A 17500-nucleotide genomic window follows, 5' to 3' on the forward strand; every position below is an offset into this window, starting at 1 on the left:
CCATCCCATAATATTAGTTAACAATTAACACATTTCTATATGTATTGTAAGCATACAATACAACTGATAATATGTTGCGCTTATTTATGTGGTGTACCGACATTTTTGCGCATTTAACGGCTGAAATCTAACGTGGTTTGTGCCCTTCAGAATGAAAAGAGTTTGCATTTACCTTTTTAATAAAAGGCGAGCTTTTAAGTCTGAGAAATCACCCCATAAATGCACACGTTTAATTACACATGTGTTAATATGTATGCTTACACAGTATTAAAAGACACTCAACAATTAACGTCATTTACCTTCGTTCCCGCGTTTGACTCGTGCTGTAAATCTCTTCCTTGTTTTCAGTTCACATGATTACGTAGGAGGCGTGGTGACGCTATACGTGACTCCGCCTCCTCCATTAGAGTATATGGACAAAAATCAGGTTCCAGTTATGACCATTACGCGTAGAATTTCGAAATGCAACCTGCTTAACTTTTGTAAGTAAGCTGTAAGGAATGAGCCTGCCAAATTTCAGCCTTTCTACCTACACGGGAAGTTGGAGAATTAGTGATGAGGAGTGAGTGAGTGAGTGAGTGAGTGAGTGAGTGAGTGAGTGAGTGAGTGAGTGAGTGAGTCAGTCAGTCAGTCAGTCAGTCAGTCAGTCAGTCAGTCAGTGAGGGCTTTGCCTTTTATTAGTATAGATAATAAAACTGTAAAATAAAATGTTATTTTTCAAAATGAAAGAAAATTTACAGTCAGATGAAAATAATGTTTTATTTGTATGCTTCTACTTTATTTATATTTGAAAAGCGTTCTCTTACTTTTTTCTGATTACAAAGTCTTTGATCAGATCCTCACTTTAAGGTACTGATCATTCATTCAGATTGAGATGTCAGGAACGCAACTGAAGATCTCGGCTGAAAGCAGTGGAGTGTGAGAGAAATGAGAGGAGATCAGTGAGTCCCCACCATTGAGGTGGTAGGAGAAGCCATGAGATGAAGTAACATTGACAAAGGAACAAATGTATAAGGAAAAGAAAAGTGAACCTAACACCAGTCCTTGAAGCACATCTGTAGAAATGTTCTGTCAAGAGCACAAGGAGTTAGACCAGGAGACACAAAAGGATCGGATCGCGTGGGAGGACTTGAACCTGTTCAAAGCAGAGCCGCTTATTCCAATTTAATTAGGAGAACAGATAAGCAGGGAGTGGTGAACCATAACAAAGGCTGATGAAAAGGCAAGGAGGATGAGGGCAGAGGAGGGAGAAGCAGCTCGAGCAGATCTAAGAGCATTTGTGACGGAAATCAGTGGAGTCTCAGTAGGGGGACCCTTGGAGAATCCACACTGAAGTAGATCGAGTCAATTATAGTCAGAGAGAAATGAAGAGAGGTGTTTATGAACAATGAGTTCTAGGGTTTTGGACAGAAATGGCAGAATGGACACGGGATGGTAATTCTCAAGGGCAGGTGAGATGAGAGAGGTTTTTTGAGCATAAGGATGAAATCAGTGGAGAAGTTACTGGGGGTCAGTGAGGCATTGAAAAGAGAAAAGATATAGGGGATCAAGGAAGGAGAAATGGCAGAATGGACACGGGATGGTAATTCTCAAGGGCAGGTGAGATGAGAGAGGTTTTTTGAGCATAAGGATGAAATCAGTGGAGAAGTTACTGGGGGTCAGTGAGGCATTGAAAAGAGAAAAGATATAGGGGATCAAGGAAGGAGAAATGGACTGTAGAAAGGTGTGAAGGAATGGTGTCTAGAGCACAGGGTTCTAAAATGTCAGAGTCATTTACAGTAGTGAAAGATGAAAGAGGAGAATGACACAGAGGAGACTCAGAAGATGTCTTTGGGGTCTTTTGAAAGAGAAGAAAGAAGGAAAATTATCAGGAGAGAATGACAAAGGTCTTGGAGCAGCAGGAGGACTTAAGAGGGACTTAAAGGTAGAGAAGAGGCGGTGAGTATTTCTTTCAGAGTATGCAATTAATAAGAATGTCTTTGCAGATAGCAGAGATACAGAGAAGAAAGAGAGGAGGGAACTACACTTATCCCTGATGTAAAGGAAGTTTCTTATTAGATAGATAGATAGATAGATAGATAGATAGATAGATAGATAGATAGATAGATAGATAGATAGATAGATAGATAGATAGATAGATAGATAGATAGATAGATAGATAGATAGATAGATAGATAGATAGATAGATAGATATTAATCCCAAGGGGAAATTCACATACTCCAGCAGCAGCATACTGATACAAAAAACAATATTAAATTAAAAAGACTAATAAAAATACAGGTAAAAACAGACAATAACTTTGTATAATGATAATGTTTACTAACACAATGGAATTGAAGAGTCGCATAGTGTGGGGGAGGAATGATCTCCTCAGTCTGTCAGTGGAGCGGGACAGTGACAGCAGTCTGCTGCTGAAGCTGCTCCTCTGTCTGGAGATGATCCTATTCAGTGGATGCAGTGGATTCTCCATGATTGACAGGAGCCTGCTCAGTACCCGTCACTCCGCCACAGATGTCAAACTGGCCAGCTCCGTGCCTACAATAGAGCCTGCCTTCCTCACCAGTTTGTCCAGGCGTGAGGCGTCCTTCTTCTTAATGCTGCCTCCCCAGCACACCACTGCATAGAAGAGGGCGCTTGCCACAACTGTCTGATAGAACATCTACAGCATCTTATTGCAGATGTTGAAGGACACCAGCCTTCTAAGGAACTATAGTTGGCTCTGTCCTCTCTTGCACAGAACATCAGTATTGGCAGTCCAGTCCAATTTATCATGCAGCTGCACTCCCAGGTATTTGTAGGTCTGCACCATCTGCACACAGTCACCTCTGATGATCACGGGGTCCATGAGGGGCCTGGGCCTTCTAAAATCCACCACCAGCTCCTTGGTTTTGCTGGTGTTCAGGTGTAGGTGGTTTGAGTCGCACCATTTAACAGTCCTTGATGAGGTTCCTATACTCCTCCTCCTGCCCACTCCTAATGCAGCCCACGATAGCAGTGTCGTCAGCGAACTTTTGCATGTGGCAGGACTCCGACTTGTATTGAAAGTACATTATGCTATATATGTATATATATATATAGATTCTTGTAAGTCTAAGCATTATCCTCTGATGAAGACCTCTGATAGGGGTTGAAAGCTCAGGAATAAAAACTACTTTATGATACAGGATTAATTTTTTCTCCCTCCGTGGATCTCCAGCTGCAAATATATATATATATATATATATATATATATATATATATATATATAGATATATATATATATATATATATATATATATATATATATATATACACATACAGTACTGTGCAAAAGTTTTAGGCAGGTGTGAAAAAATGCTGTAAACAAAGAATGCTTTCAAAAATAGAAGTGTTAGTCATTTATTTTCATCAATCAACAAAATGCAGTGAATGAACAAAAGAGAAATCTAAATCAAATCAATATTTGGTGTGACCACCCTTTGCCTTCAAAACAGTATCAATTCTTCTAGGTACACTTGCACACAGTTTTTGAAGGAACTCGGCTGGTAGGTTGTTCCAAACAGGCAAAAGGTAGTAACACCAAATATTGATTTGATTTACATTTTTCTTTTGTTCGCTCACTTTGCATTTTGTAAATTGATAACAATAAACAATCATTATTTATATTTCTGAAAGCATTCTTTGTTTACAGCATTTTTTCACACCTGCCTAAAACTTTTGCACAGTACTGTATATATATAGAAGAAGAACAAGAAGTCCTGGAAGTGATGGTATCGCCCCCACAAAGCCCTGATCTCAACATCATCGAGTGTGTCTGGGATTACATGAAGAGACAGAAGGATGTGAGGAAGCCTACATCACAGAAGATCTGTGGTTAGTTCTCCAAGATGTTTGGAACAACCTACCAGCCGAGTTCCTTCAAAAACTGTGTGCAAGTGTACCTAGAACAATTGATGCTGTTTTGAAGGCAAAGGGTGGTCACACCAAATATTGATTTGATTTAGATTTCTCTTTTGTTCATTCACTGCATTTTGTTGATTGATGAAAATAAATGATTAACATTTCCATTTTTGAAAGCATTCTTTGTTTACAGCATTTTTTCACACCTGACTAAAACTTTTGCACAGTACTATATATATATATATATATATATATATATATATATATATATATATATATATATATATATATATAAAATCATTACTGCATTGAAAAACAAACAAGACACGAAGAACTTTACTAAATTTTACAAGAACTATTTACAGGAAATCTTAGTCTAATTAAAAAAAAAAAACTCAGTTCATAATCACAAAAACAAACGGCCCAGTGGCAGCCCCAGACGAACGCAGCAGGACACTGAGCCACCCGATCCTCTCTCCAGCTACAGCGTATTCTCACTCAACTGGCACGTGACCCGAAATCGGAGACAACCTGACGTCATCCAATGCGACGGCTCCTGAAGCCACACTTCCACCGTCTCAAGGCTGTTGTTGATTGAGGCAGAAGTGTGATCGAGTTCAGAAAGAATCTCATCGGCAAGAGGCAGACAGTAAGTACTTTGGAGATGCGCTTTATGGACGTGTGAGTTTTCATTCGCTCCATTAGAATCACCGCGCGCGGCGAGTTCGTGTTCGTTAGCCCTCCGCTGATCTTTGCTCGAGTGAATCCTCCTGTGGCCACCCGCGTGCCATTGCTGTTCATTCGTATCAGCGGTTCACTTCACGTGGCTGAATCTCAAATTTTAGTTCGTAGCACCCAGTCACACCACTGGCGCCTGTTCATTTCCCTCCGAGTGTTCTTTTGTCGTTTCCTTCGCGAATCGCCGGCCATCGGCAGACGGCCATTCCACACGTAAGACGCTTTGATTTCTGCCTTTGTTTCTCTTGTCACTCCGCGGCGCTCAGTTCTGACAGTTGCGGGGTTGGTGACCGGCCGGTCATTGAAAGAGCGGTGAGGAGTCCCTCGGCCAACTTTGTGTTAATGCCTTACAGTTCTGTCAGAATGAATTTGAATCTCAGCCTGTTTTTTAAGTCTCTATGCAGTTTCCATGTCTGCTCTTTTATTCTTCTTTTCTCTACTTCTCTAAAGATACTCAGGTTTAGTGGCCTGGCAAATCTAACTTGTCTTGGTGTGGTTGTGGACTTAAATGTGAGTGTACCCTATGATGGTCTATAGCTGGCTTCTGCCCTGTACAGGTACTCTGGTTTTCTTCCTATATCCCAATAACTTCTGTTTGTTTTTTGTTTTGCACTGGACCAGTGTGGTGAGGTGGGCTGTGTGGGTCACCTCTTTGTGCCACTCTTAGGTGAACTGTCAGGACTGGCATCCCTCTTCTGCACAAGACCCACTTTCATTTAATTAGAGTATTCATGAAGGTCAATAATGAGCCACTTTTACTTTGGTACCCCCCTTTTAGGGTTACCCATAGCAAACTGGTCCGTCAGAAGCACAAATGGAGTGTTAAGAAAGACTGAGGCACACAAGGCCTCCACCGTGCCAATCTCACAATACTCTGGTAGGTGCTGCTGTTTAATAGGAGTTTATTAATGTGTTAAGTACTAAAATATTTGTGATGATCACACTCTTCAGCCTCCCTGGAAAAGTCTATTCGGGGGTTCTGGAGAGGAGGGTCTGTCGGATAGTTGAACCTCGGATTCAGTAGGAACAGTGTGGTTTTTCGTCCTGGTCGCGGAACAGTGGACCAGCTCTACACCCTTAGCAGAATCCTGGAGGGTGCATGGGAGTTCGCCCAACCAGTCTACATGTGTTTTGTGGACTTGGAAAAGGCGTTCAACCGTGTCCCTCGGGGAATCCTGTGGGGGGTTGCTCCGGGAGTATGGGGTACCGGACTCCCTGATAAGGGCAGTTCGGTCCCCGTACAACCAGTGTCAGAGCTTGGTCCGCATTGCCGGCAGTAAGTCGAACCCGTTTCCAGTGAGAGTTGGACTCCGCCATGGCTGCCCTTTGTCACCGATTCTGTTCATAACTTTTATGGACAGAATTTCTAGGCGCAGCCAGGGTGTTGAGGGGGTCCGGTTTGGTGGACTCAGGATTGGGTCACTGCTTTTTGCAGATGATGTTGTCCTGTTTGCTTCATCAGGCCGTGATCTTCAGCTCTCTCTGGATCGGTTTGCAGCTGAGTGTGAAGCGGCTGGGATGGGAATCAGCACCTCCAAATCCGAGACCATGGTCCTCAGCCGGAAAAGGGTGGAGTGCCCTCTCAGGGTTGGGAGTGAGATCCTGCCTCAAGTGGAGGAGTTCAAGTATCTCGGGGTCTTGTTCACGAGTGAGGGAAGAATGGAGCGTGAGATCGACAGGCGGATCGGTGCGGCGTCCGCAGTGGTGCGGGCTCTGCATCGGTCGGTCGTGGTGAAAAAGGAGCTGAGCCGCAAGGCAAACCTCTCAATTTACCAGTCGATCTATGTTCCTACCCTCACCTATGGTCATGAGCTTTGGGTAGTGACCGAAAGAACGAGATCGCGAATACAAGCGGCTGAAATGAGTTTCCTCCGCATGGTGTCTGGGCTCTCCCTTAAAGATAGGGTGAGAAGCTCAGTCATCCGGGAGGGGCTCAGAGTAGAGCCGCTGCTCCTTCACATCGAGTAGAGTCAAATGAGGTGGCTCGGGCATCTGATCAGGATGCCTCCTGGACGCCTCCCTGGTGAGGTGTTCCGGTCACGTCCAACCGGGAGGAGGCCCCGGGGAAGACCCAGGACACGCTGGAGGGACCATGTCTCCCGGCTGGCCTGGGAACGCCTCGGGATTCACCCGGAAGAGCTAGAAGAAGTGGCCGGGGAGAGGGAAGTCTGGGTATCTCTGCTCAAGCTGCTGCCCCCGCGACCCGACCTCGGATAAGCTGAAGAGGATGGATGGATGGATGGATGGATGGATATTTGTGATGTGTACAGGGTGTACTTAAACAAGATGAAGCTGATAAACTTGAAACTTGTTTCAAAGTTGTTGAAAATGACAGTTGTTTTGAAGAATGTTTTTGTCCTGGAGCATGTCAGATTTCCTAACCACAGTCGCTGATCTCATCACCTAACCATGTTAATTTAAACGACCATTCAGCAGAGTTGTGCTCAGCCCTGTTTCTAACAGCCAATGGTATACTGCTGATGAAGCCAATGGTGTACAAAGGGTTAATATCTGTAGCTCTTCAGCAGCAATCTTCACCCTTTTATTTTTCCCCCTTTTGTTTTCCTATCTGAAACATGAAATGACAGAAAGAGGAGCATCTCTTATTTTTGTTAGGTTCAAAACCTGCAGTTTTTTACTCCTCTTCACTTAACTTTATGCCTTCTACTTCAGGTAAACATTCACTGGTTGTCAGCTCTCCTGCACACACAGTCTGCTCCTAAGACTAAAATCAAAATCAGACCTGTTTAAATTTATCTTAGTGAGTCGCAGGCAAGTTGAAGTCAGACATTGGGTGTCTCACATTAGGCGGCCATCTTTATAGGGACACACCCGCCAACTGCCTCCATCTTGCTAAGATTATTTAAATGAAGGCTGTGACTTGAATAATGGTTTGGGATTTTGTAAGCTTTGGGCAGTTTCACATTAGACAAGTTGACAAGCGATTTTAAGTTCCTCCTTTTTTATGCCCCTGTTTTTTTAACATAATCCTGAGGCCTAACTTGTATAAACCTTCTTTAACATTAACTATTAACAAAATTCCGGGACCCTAACAGTATTGAGTTGTTCAGTCAAAGTAGTGAATACTGTTGACACACAACTGTGCAAGATGGCCTCCTTCTTCTTCTAACCAGATAAGAGCTGAGGGTGTGGTGACTCCTCGGCTGGGCGTTTCTTTCCATTGTACACAAAGATGAGGAGATAGTTAGCAGCAGCACTCCCTCTCATCCTGGGTTGGTATTTCTCACCTGAACAAATCTCTGCAGGTGATCCCTAGTCACACATGTGTGATGACAGGTCATTTTCTAATTCTGGATTTATACACAAGCACAAACAATAACAAGGTGTCATTACTTTTGTAAGAAACATTTAAAGCAGTTCAATAAATGCTGCTTAACAGGAGTTCTGAAATAAAGGATAAATGTTGAACTGACAAGTTTGATTTCACACTGGAAGCTTCAAAGCTGGTAAAAAGAAGGGGCAGATTTAGAAAATTTAAAGCATGACAAGCTTGTGACATTTTGATTTTTTGATTTAATTTGACTATTCTGTTACATATTGCTCTTTAGTAATATTTTTTTAACCAGCTAATGATGCAAATTTAAATCTTGTAATAGCAAGTGTTGCAATTCAAACAGAATGGGTCTGTGATTAACTAGACTTTAAAACCATGTTGTTACAAAAACAACTTAGTTTTTATTTAAATGAAAGTATTCTGAATCTTGGAATTTAGTAATTCAACAGTATAATGTTTTGAATTTTTAGTATGGTTTTTAAGCAGTGTTTTTCAACTACTGTCTGAGAATGATTGGAAATGTGCATATGCTAAGATAAATCAGACTGTTCATGATATATCATTCTTTTTAAACTCTGTACTGAAACTCCCACCAAGATTGTAAACCCTACCTTGTGCTATTGCACTGGGGGATCTCCATCCCTGCCCCACACTACATTTCAAGGCTTGCATTATATTTTGAGATTTATGAATACCAGTACTTCTTTAATGGGAGGGGATGAATAGGATTTCTGTGTTTGCTGTCATATCAAAGGGTATCCAGTATTGTAAAATTTTGTTGTATTAGTATCACATACAAAAGTTCTAATATCATAACATCCCTAATATCAACAGATGGTTCAGAGTCATAATGGTGTGTCGTAAAGGCATGAAACACTCCCTGAGACTGTTTCATATCTGGTCACCTGGTATGAAGATTGATTACTTACTCTGCCCATGTGGTCTCAGTGAATAACTTGACTTAGCATCTTTCTTAACTGATGAGGACATAGAAAAATGAGACTTAAATGTGTTACATTTGTATTGCACTTCTGAATTAATTAAACCCTGTGTTCTTTTCCTCAGTATAGAAGATGCCAAAGATGTATCCAGCTGGCCAGAAGAGTTTACAGAAAGAACGTCAACGTGAAGAAGATGTCTCTGAAAAGAGGAACAAAAGAAAGGGTAGTGCTAACATTCAGAGACCCCGCAAAATTATAAACCGTATCAAGGTGAAAGACTGTAATCTTCAATATATGGGCCCAGATGAAGACTTAAACAGATTAGGCTCCAGTTTGGGCAGACACTGCTACTTGAAGGACAGGAAAGACCACAAGCCGTCAAAATCTTCGAAGACTAACACAGTGAGGCCCAAGAAGAAATTGTGTCCAAATCAAACTGGAGAAGGTATGTGCTAAAATAAAATAAGGCAGTTATGATTTACCTGAAGGGTGCTTTCTTGCATTTTCACTCTGCTTTGAAACAAAGGCTTTTTTAAAAATGCGGGTTTCATTTTTAAAGTATAAGGAACAGAAACAATTAACCCTTTGGATTAGAATGAGTTGTTCTTGCAGTTTTTTCACCTAATACTATCAGTTCACAATTTCCTTGGTTTGGGTTGTATCTCTTTTTAATAATAATCACTAGCTTAATGTCTTTATTATGAAGAAAACCTTTTAATAGATTTTAGACAAAATTAAAGAGAAGTCAAAGAAAAGTCAAATCTGTTTGTTTCTAGCTTTCTTTGAAGAAACCCTTTCAAACTATAATGTATTGCCTTTTTACTTTCTCCATATGTAGTATTGTGGAGTAGACATGTCCCCCATTTAACTGTTCAATACATTTGCACAATTTAGACCCCTCTGAATGAAAGTGTTTCACGTCTGCCTGTGTGCAAGAATCTCTGTGCATCAGTGGAGTGCAAAACCTGTCAATGGATAAACCAGTCCTGTTCAAATTTATCATTTTATATTCTGACTTTGTGAATGTGAAGAAAATCGGTTCACTGAACTTTACGGAGTTAAACATTTTTTTTTTCTTGAAGTGACACAAACAAAATTGTTAATTAAAGCAGGATTTCATCTAAAACGTGTGAAACATTCAATGAAATTAGTTTTAAAGGATTTTGATGCTTTTTTAGCCATTTCCTGGTTACCGTCAATCCAGTTGCCTCATATGAAAAGGGGCTGATCTGACTGGTGACTTTTTTATTTTTGAAGTTTTTGAAAATACAAGTTGGTACAGTACTTGAAATCTTTTTGAAATTCTCATCCATTTTAGAGCAATAGAAAAAAATGTTGGTTCAGTTCAGGTAATTCTTATTTTGTAGTCCTGTTCACTGAGTGGTGGCTCTAATAAATTCACAGGTATGATCTAATTAAACATTTTACAAATGATTAATCACATAATGAGTTAAAACAGACAGGAAACCAAAGCCATTTCAAACTGATTAACATAAATTGAACAGAACAGTATCTGTCCATGAAATCAAATATGAAGAACACGGCCAATTATGACAAAGCTAGGAGAGTGAGGATACCATGCCACCATCTTAAATAAGGAGGCAAGATGACAAGATCTTATCGACTTATCAAAATAACAAAAATACAGTGATTGGGGGGTGGGTGGGGGTGTTATAGTACAAAACATGCTTATAAAACTTGGAATTGGGTGTAGGTCAGTGTTTCCCAAACTCAGTCCTGGTGAACCCCTGTGGCTGCAGGTTTTTGTTCCAACCAGCTTCTGTTTTTAATTGAACTCCTGGGTTAATTAAGTGAACTGATATTTCCCAAGTTCTGTGTTTAGGGAACAATATAGAAATTAGAAAACTAAGTTTGCTAAAAAAAAAAAATATTAAAATGTACCAAGCAGTTATGTAGGAATAATGTATTTTTTTCTTTTTAACAGTATTTTCATATTGATTTTCATTCTACTTTTCTAGGACTTCTAATTGTTTAATTAATCCATTATTTACTAATTAGTGGGTCTGACTCTAAAGTAGTTGCAGTCTTTGATTATTTAGTGTTGTTTGCCTCGGTGTCTGATCTGTTCATTTTGAATTGTCATTATTAAGCTACAACGAAAGGGGAAAAACTGCACAGAGAAAGGGCAAAGTATAATGAAATCAACAAAAGAGAGTTAAGCATTTAAATCTTAGCAAAAGGAGAAATATTTCTAAATGTCTTATAAATGTAAAAATCACCCTGTTATGCTTTTCTGAATGTCGAATAAAAGAAAAAAAAAACAGCTAATTAAATGAGATCAGTGCTATCGGGTGTTGTCACTGATTAGGAATCCGGTTGGAACAAAAACCTGCAGCCACAGGGGTTCCCCAGGACCGAGTTTGGGAAACATTGGTGTATGTCATGGGTGGGCAGATTCAGTCCTGGAGAGCCGCAGTGGTTGCAGGTTTTTGTTCCAACCCAGTTGCTTAATTAAAAACCAGTCCTTGCCAATTATTTAATTTCATTGCTTGTTAGTGCTTTAACTCTGCTATATCAGGTAATTGTCATATCCTAGATTTTTTTTCCTTTCTAATGATATCATCCAAATGATTTGAAGTCCAAAACAGACAAGTTATTCTCAGTGCTTCACTTTTTTTCTCTTCACTTTCCTCCCAAGTATTTAATTAACCCCAATAGTGCATGATAAATGCACACGGGTGTAAATGGAAACAAGCCAAATGGAGAAATGCTGGTTTCTTTTATAACTAGGGGGCTCCGCCCCCTGCTCGCTTCGCTCGCCAACCCCTGGTGTTGGGAATGACAAAGAGCGTGATGTATGAATGAGATATAGAATAGTGTGACGGTGTAGATGATGCAAATAGAAAGCAAACAATAAAGTGTGTGGCACAGTGTAAAGGTTTATTGGAAAATTTCTTTGTACACGCCGTTTAAGTGTAAAAGGTAATTCCAGCTCAGAACTTGTAAGGTCATTTAAGATGGTTATTGTTGTGATCAGAGTCAAGTTTGTCAGAGCTTAGAAAGAGTTGTGTCTCTCCAGGAAGTAATGGAAAGACTTGGGTATTTGTTTTCCACATTAATATTTTTTGGACATAATATAGTGCGTTGTGTTAAAAGGGGCATTTGGTCTAATGAGATTGCTGTTCCAAATCTCTCTGTAACTAAGTCGTCGCAGATAAAGGCTTGAGGAATTGTAATAATATGTGGCTGAAGTCCATCTGTATTGGTGAGTGTACCATCTCTCAGTTGTAATAAGCAATTGTTATGATCTGGTTCTGGACATCGTATCTTTTTTACTAACTGTATCTTTTGAAAGCAATGCCAATTGTCTGCGTATTTTAAGGTGCACTGAACAATAGCTGAGTGCATGGCATCTGGAAGAATAGCTAATCACTGTCTAAAATCTCCTCCTCATAAAAGTACCTTTCCTCCAAATCGAATATTATTATTCATAAACGTTTGTTCATGCCATTGAACATTCATCAATAAACAACATTTTTTCAAGACAGATGTCACGTGCAGTGCCAATGTTAATGTTCATAGTGGATTCCGATTTGTAGGATCTAATGTAGTTGATAAAGATTTCACTTTCAGGTACATCGTCAGTTATAAGCTTCTGTAGATATTCAGTATATGAATGTAAAGAAGGCAGTCTAATTTGACCCTTTTGACAACAACGTGTAAATGTATAACTTGTATTGCCAGTTGTTTCTTCAGGGAAGTGAACTGAATGACAATGATTGCAAATGACATTCATTAATCCGAATGAATTTTCCTGGTGTATGTTTTGCTTGTGCCGTTTGAGAGGTGCGTTGTTGCATGTGTAGTATTTGGGACGTATTGTTTTGGAGCTGTAATCGATTTGCCTGTGCTGTGTGAGAAGCCCGTTGTAGCCTTCGCTGCCATTAACGTATGTCTGAGACGGGAGGTGTTTCGTTTTGAATCCGTGACTGTTGCGATGCAGCACTTTGATTGATAGTTTGCGTCATGTGGATCTAGGATGTAGATTTGTGCATATTAAATGAACTATTGTAGGATCTAATGCAGTTCATAAAGTTTTTACTTTTAGGTACATCGTTAGTTAGAAGCTTTAGTTGAGCTTTGCGTTTTTGGAGTCGAGTCATTTTTTCTTTTAGAAATATGGATAAGTAATAAGGAGTATTGCACTCACTGTTAATATGGAGCCTTTTCTGCGGTTGAACGGTTAATAGTGCCTTATTGTAATGAGATCCACCTATGCTGCATAGCCGTCTATTTTGTTGTTTCTTTCGTGTTCGTGTGTTTGTTCCTGTTATCCTTTCCTTTTCGTTTTGTACCCGTGACCGTGTATTCATGACTTGTTTCTTTCTCAGCATGCGAAATATGGATAAGTAATAAGGAGGATCGCAGTCACTGTTAATATGGAGCCTTTTCTGCAGTTGAACGGTTAATAGTGCTTTATTGTAAGGAGATACACCTATGCTGTCTAGTGTGAAGGTGTTGATGTTCACTTTAGAATATGTGGCTTTGGGTGTCACTTCTTATGGATGTGTGTGTGTGTGTGTGTGTGTGTGTGGGGGGGGGGGGGGGGGGGGGGGGTTGAGGATTATTGTTGTCGCGCGAGCGTCTTCTTTCTTTTTGTGTTCCTGTGTCTTGTTGAATCCCCCTGTTTGTGTGTGTCCCGTCCCTTGCTTGTAGGGTCTGTGGGGTGGTTTTGTGTTCCATTGGCTTGTTGAATCCCCCTCTTGGTGTGTGTCCCGTCCGGTGCCTGTAGGGGGGGGGGGGTGCCTCGCTGTTTTGCGCGAGCCTCTTTTTTTTTTTTTTTTTTTTTTGGGTCTAGTTTCGTGTGCAATGTGTTTCGTGCTTTGCCTGCGTTTCCTCATTTCTCCATTTTTCCTGTGCTCACTCCTTTTTTCTGTGGTCTTGTCCGCCTCTCGCGGCCCCTCATCCGCCTCTCTCGCCCTCTTTTGTCCGCCTTTCTCGGCTCCTCAGCCGACTCTCGCGGACTCTTTTTGCGCCTGCGCAGTACGTCTTTTTGCAGCTACGGCCCATTGCCGGATGTGCCTGCGTCCATCATCCGGTTTAGCATTCTCGGTTAGTAATATGGATTTGCTTCTTATTGCTAATAAAGAGCAATTAAAAACCAAGACTACAGCTGTGTTAAACTAAAACAAGCACTAAGGGTTCAAAATCTTAACGAGCGAGACAACTAAAGTGAAGCAGATCTGTTACTTGAGCAATAAGAGCTTCTTATTAAGCAACTGGGTTGGAACAAAAACCTGCAGCCACTGCAGGACTGAATCTGCCCACCCCTGGTGTAGGTGATGTCAGCACTCGACAAATAATGCAAAAACTAACTTTAACTATAGGAAGACTGTTCAGTTAGTACAGCCTACATAACTGTATGCAACCAAGTAAAGGCGTTTAGTGTTAGGAATTATTACTTTTTTTTTTTAAATAGCTAAGGCAAACTGTGAAAATTCAAAACAATTGATTTAGACGAACAGTCCATCCACCAAAAAACCGTGGATGAGTTCATCAAAAAACTGCATGGAGTGAAGGAAAACGTCAGATTTAAAAGCATGATTTTCTCAAAATAAACTAGGGGGCTCCGCCTTCTGCTCGCTTTGCTCGCCAACCCCTGTGTCTGGTTTACCAGATATACAATACAATTTATTTTTTTATAGCCCAAAATCACACAAGAAGTGCCGCAATCGGCTTTAACAGGCCCTGCCTCTTGACAGCCCCCCAGCCTTGACCCTCTAAGAAGACCAGAAAAAATTCCCATTTTTTTCCCTACAAGGGTTTTTGGTTTTTTTTTGGAAGAAACCTTGGGAAAGGCAGTTCAAAGAGAGACCCCTTTCCAGGTAGGTTGGGCGTGCAGTGTGTGTCAAAAAGAAGAGGGTCAATACAATACAGTACAATACATAGAACAGAATAAATCCTCAATACAATATAAAAATTCTAGAAGTACGGAGTAGAATTTCACATTAGATGATATCACATAATATGATTTGGATTTATTTTAAGTCCTGGAGACCTCATTCATCAAGCTGCCTCCCCCATTTTGCCATTCCACATCTGAAATAGCACTTATCCGATGAAAGCACCCCTCATTCCTACGTCCACATTCATCAGGGATGACTTTACCTTAGGCAGGCAATCTACAATTTAAAGAGATTATTTTCTTGTGAATTGTTACATATGCATTATTTTCACTTTTACTTTAAAACCTTTTGTAAAAACAATACTTGTTTCTTTATTTCCTGCCCCGCGCATGTTTACATCTCTTTCTTCCCAGACATATAATACGTGTTGCAGCTGAACGTACGCTAAGAATATGCCTTTGGATCATTTGCTGTCTTTTTGCTGCTTGCTGGCTGCCTCTTCCGCCTGTTGCATGTCGTTGTTTTAAGAGCTCCGAGCACATGATGCTTGCCTGCCAAAAGCAATCCAACAACTGCTAGATTAGAGGTCTGTTGACTTTTTTTAAATGATGGCTCACTGCCTGGTCTCATGTGACGTTGTGAAAGCAATACCTGTCTTTTATTACTGGCCCCGGGCGTGTTTGAATTCTTTCTTGCAGGATGTATAACGCTGCTCGCGTTCGTTTGTGGTAACTGCTGACGCGCTGCCCTTCGATCTTTTTAAAGCCTGTACAGCCACTGTCCTTTTTACTACGGCCCTGGGACAATCTCTAGGCACCAAGTCTCATGTTGCACCGTGGCAAGTCTCCTTGGTCTCGCAGGTTTTTACAATGTCTTTCGAGATTATCACGTATCATAGCCTTGCATTTGCTTTCCATTCCAGGATTTTCTTTTATATATAGAGAGATACTATTCTGGTGCTGTATCAGTTTAAAAAGGGTTACTATGTACACTGATGTCTTGAGTCGCTAGCCATACCTTTTGCCCAACTTTAATGATAGGAGTAGCCTTACATTTGCAATCAGAAAATCATTTGGCCAAGAGCTTTTCAAAAAGTTTTTGAGCCAAATTCAACTTTTCACAAAACTGTTAAATATGTAATTATTTAAAAACGGATGGAAAAGTGGAGAGGAAGGTGACTCAAGGAATCTAGAATGACAACCATACAGGCACTCAAATGGTGACATTGTAGAAGCAGAGTGAACTGGTACATTCCTAGCAGAGTCAGCAATGGGTAGAAAATCAACCCAGTCATCTTGATTAGGACCAATCAAACAGCACAACTGTTTCTGTAGGCCTCTGTTAATTCTTTACATTTGCCCATTAGCTTCTGGCTGATAACCAAACATTTAAAGTTTTATAGAACAACCAAATCTCTGACAGAATAGTTTCTAGAAGCGAGAAATAAATGGAAGACCACGGTTTGATACATCGTGATACTGAAAACCATAGATACTATCAGTCTTTTCTACAGGGTGGTCCAGGTCTAATTAAGCTGTTCCAGATCATCTGGATGACTTTGATTTATGTGGGGACGATTCCAGTTCAGCACAGAGACGATTCTTCATGTTGTCAGTTCGCACACTTCTCGATGGTCCGGGATTTTTCAGGTGATTTTCTATGTAATAAAGTTATACTGTAATGAAAATTGCATAATTAGATCTGGACCACCCTATAGGTGTTTAGTAGAAGGGAATAACTCAACCTCTGTCGTTATATTATCAATTAACTAGCAAAATACCCGCACTTCGCAGCGGCAAAGTACTGCTTTAAAATTTTAAATAATAAACTGAGGGAAAAGTAACAATAATTATTTGTTAAGGATCTCTTTGTATACCACATTGTCAGTTCGCCCCTTCGGTTGTAATATGACCACTGAGCGCTGAGCTTACTCTTGAGCATGCAACGTATAGTTGGCCATGTGAAAAGCAATCTTGCCTCAAATCAATGACAACCTTTTGTAGGGTCTGTCCCTGAGACTTATTAATTGTCATTGCGAAGCAGAGCCTTATTGGAAATTGGAGGCGTTTGAATTGAAATGGGAGATCAGAGGGTATAACAGGGATGTGAGGAATAAAAACTCTCTCCCCTGAGCCACCGCCAGTAAAAATAGTTGCCTCAATTAGGTTCTTTTGCAGACTCGTGACCTGAAGTCTCGTGCTGTTACAAAGTTTTGGTGGCTGTAAGTTTCTCAGTAACATTATTGGTGCCCCAACCTTCAAAATTAGATTATGCTCAGGAGTGCCTGGAGGATTCAGAGTGTGGACCGAGCTGCAGGCTATGGACGAATATATGTATGTAAGTAGGATTCAGTTAGCGTTGGGAACCCACGTACCAAATTTCTTGAAGATGGGCCCGTTAAGTAACAAAGACCGTTGGAAAGTTCAATATGGTGGCCGACAGTGGTGTCATACCACCGAAATAAGTACACACATTGGTTTTGGTTAGCGCAGGGAAGCCGCCTACCAAATTTCGTGAAGATGGGGCCATAAATAAGAAAGTTTAACATGGCGGATGTTGTCGACCGTTACGTGTAGAATTTCGAAATGCAACCTGCTTAACTTTTGTAAGTAAGCTGTAAGGAATGAGTCTGCGAAATGTCAGCCTTCTACCTACACGGGTAGTTGGAGAGTTAGTGATGAGTGAGTCAGTGAGGGCTTTGCCTTTTATTAGTATAGATGTATATGTGTGTGTATACTGTATATGTGTGTGTTTACATATATATATATATATAATATAT

General features: G+C 40.6%; 3 protein-coding genes across 4 annotated transcripts in view; all 3 read left to right on the top strand.

Annotated features, from left to right (window-relative positions):
* The window catches only part of LOC114664931 (gastrula zinc finger protein XlCGF57.1-like), a 607208-nt gene that overhangs the window by 532649 nt on the left and 57059 nt on the right, over positions 1–17500 (top strand). The window lies entirely within an intron of this gene.
* The window catches only part of LOC114642418 (zinc finger protein OZF-like), a 227469-nt gene that overhangs the window by 89709 nt on the left and 120260 nt on the right, over positions 1–17500 (top strand). The window contains exon 1 of one of the 2 annotated variants that reach the window (XM_028791330.2): positions 4438–4529. The exons of the other annotated variant lie outside the window; for it this stretch is intronic. The gene's annotated coding sequence lies outside the window, so the exon portion shown is untranslated. Of the gene's footprint in view, positions 1–4437; positions 4530–17500 lie in introns of those variants that run through there. 2 annotated transcript variants of the gene reach the window in all.
* The window catches only part of LOC114642412 (gastrula zinc finger protein XlCGF8.2DB-like), an 18559-nt gene continuing 10144 nt past the window's right edge, over positions 9086–17500 (top strand). The window contains exon 1 of the mRNA XM_028791320.2: positions 9086–9299. Within this exon, the coding sequence (XP_028647153.2) occupies positions 9149–9299 (151 nt within the window). The 5' untranslated portion in view covers positions 9086–9148. The remainder of the gene's footprint in view (positions 9300–17500) is intronic.

The sequence above is a fragment of the Erpetoichthys calabaricus genome, chromosome 1 (assembly GCF_900747795.2).
Source record: "Erpetoichthys calabaricus chromosome 1, fErpCal1.3, whole genome shotgun sequence".
Taxonomy (NCBI): Eukaryota; Metazoa; Chordata; class Cladistia; order Polypteriformes; family Polypteridae; genus Erpetoichthys; species Erpetoichthys calabaricus.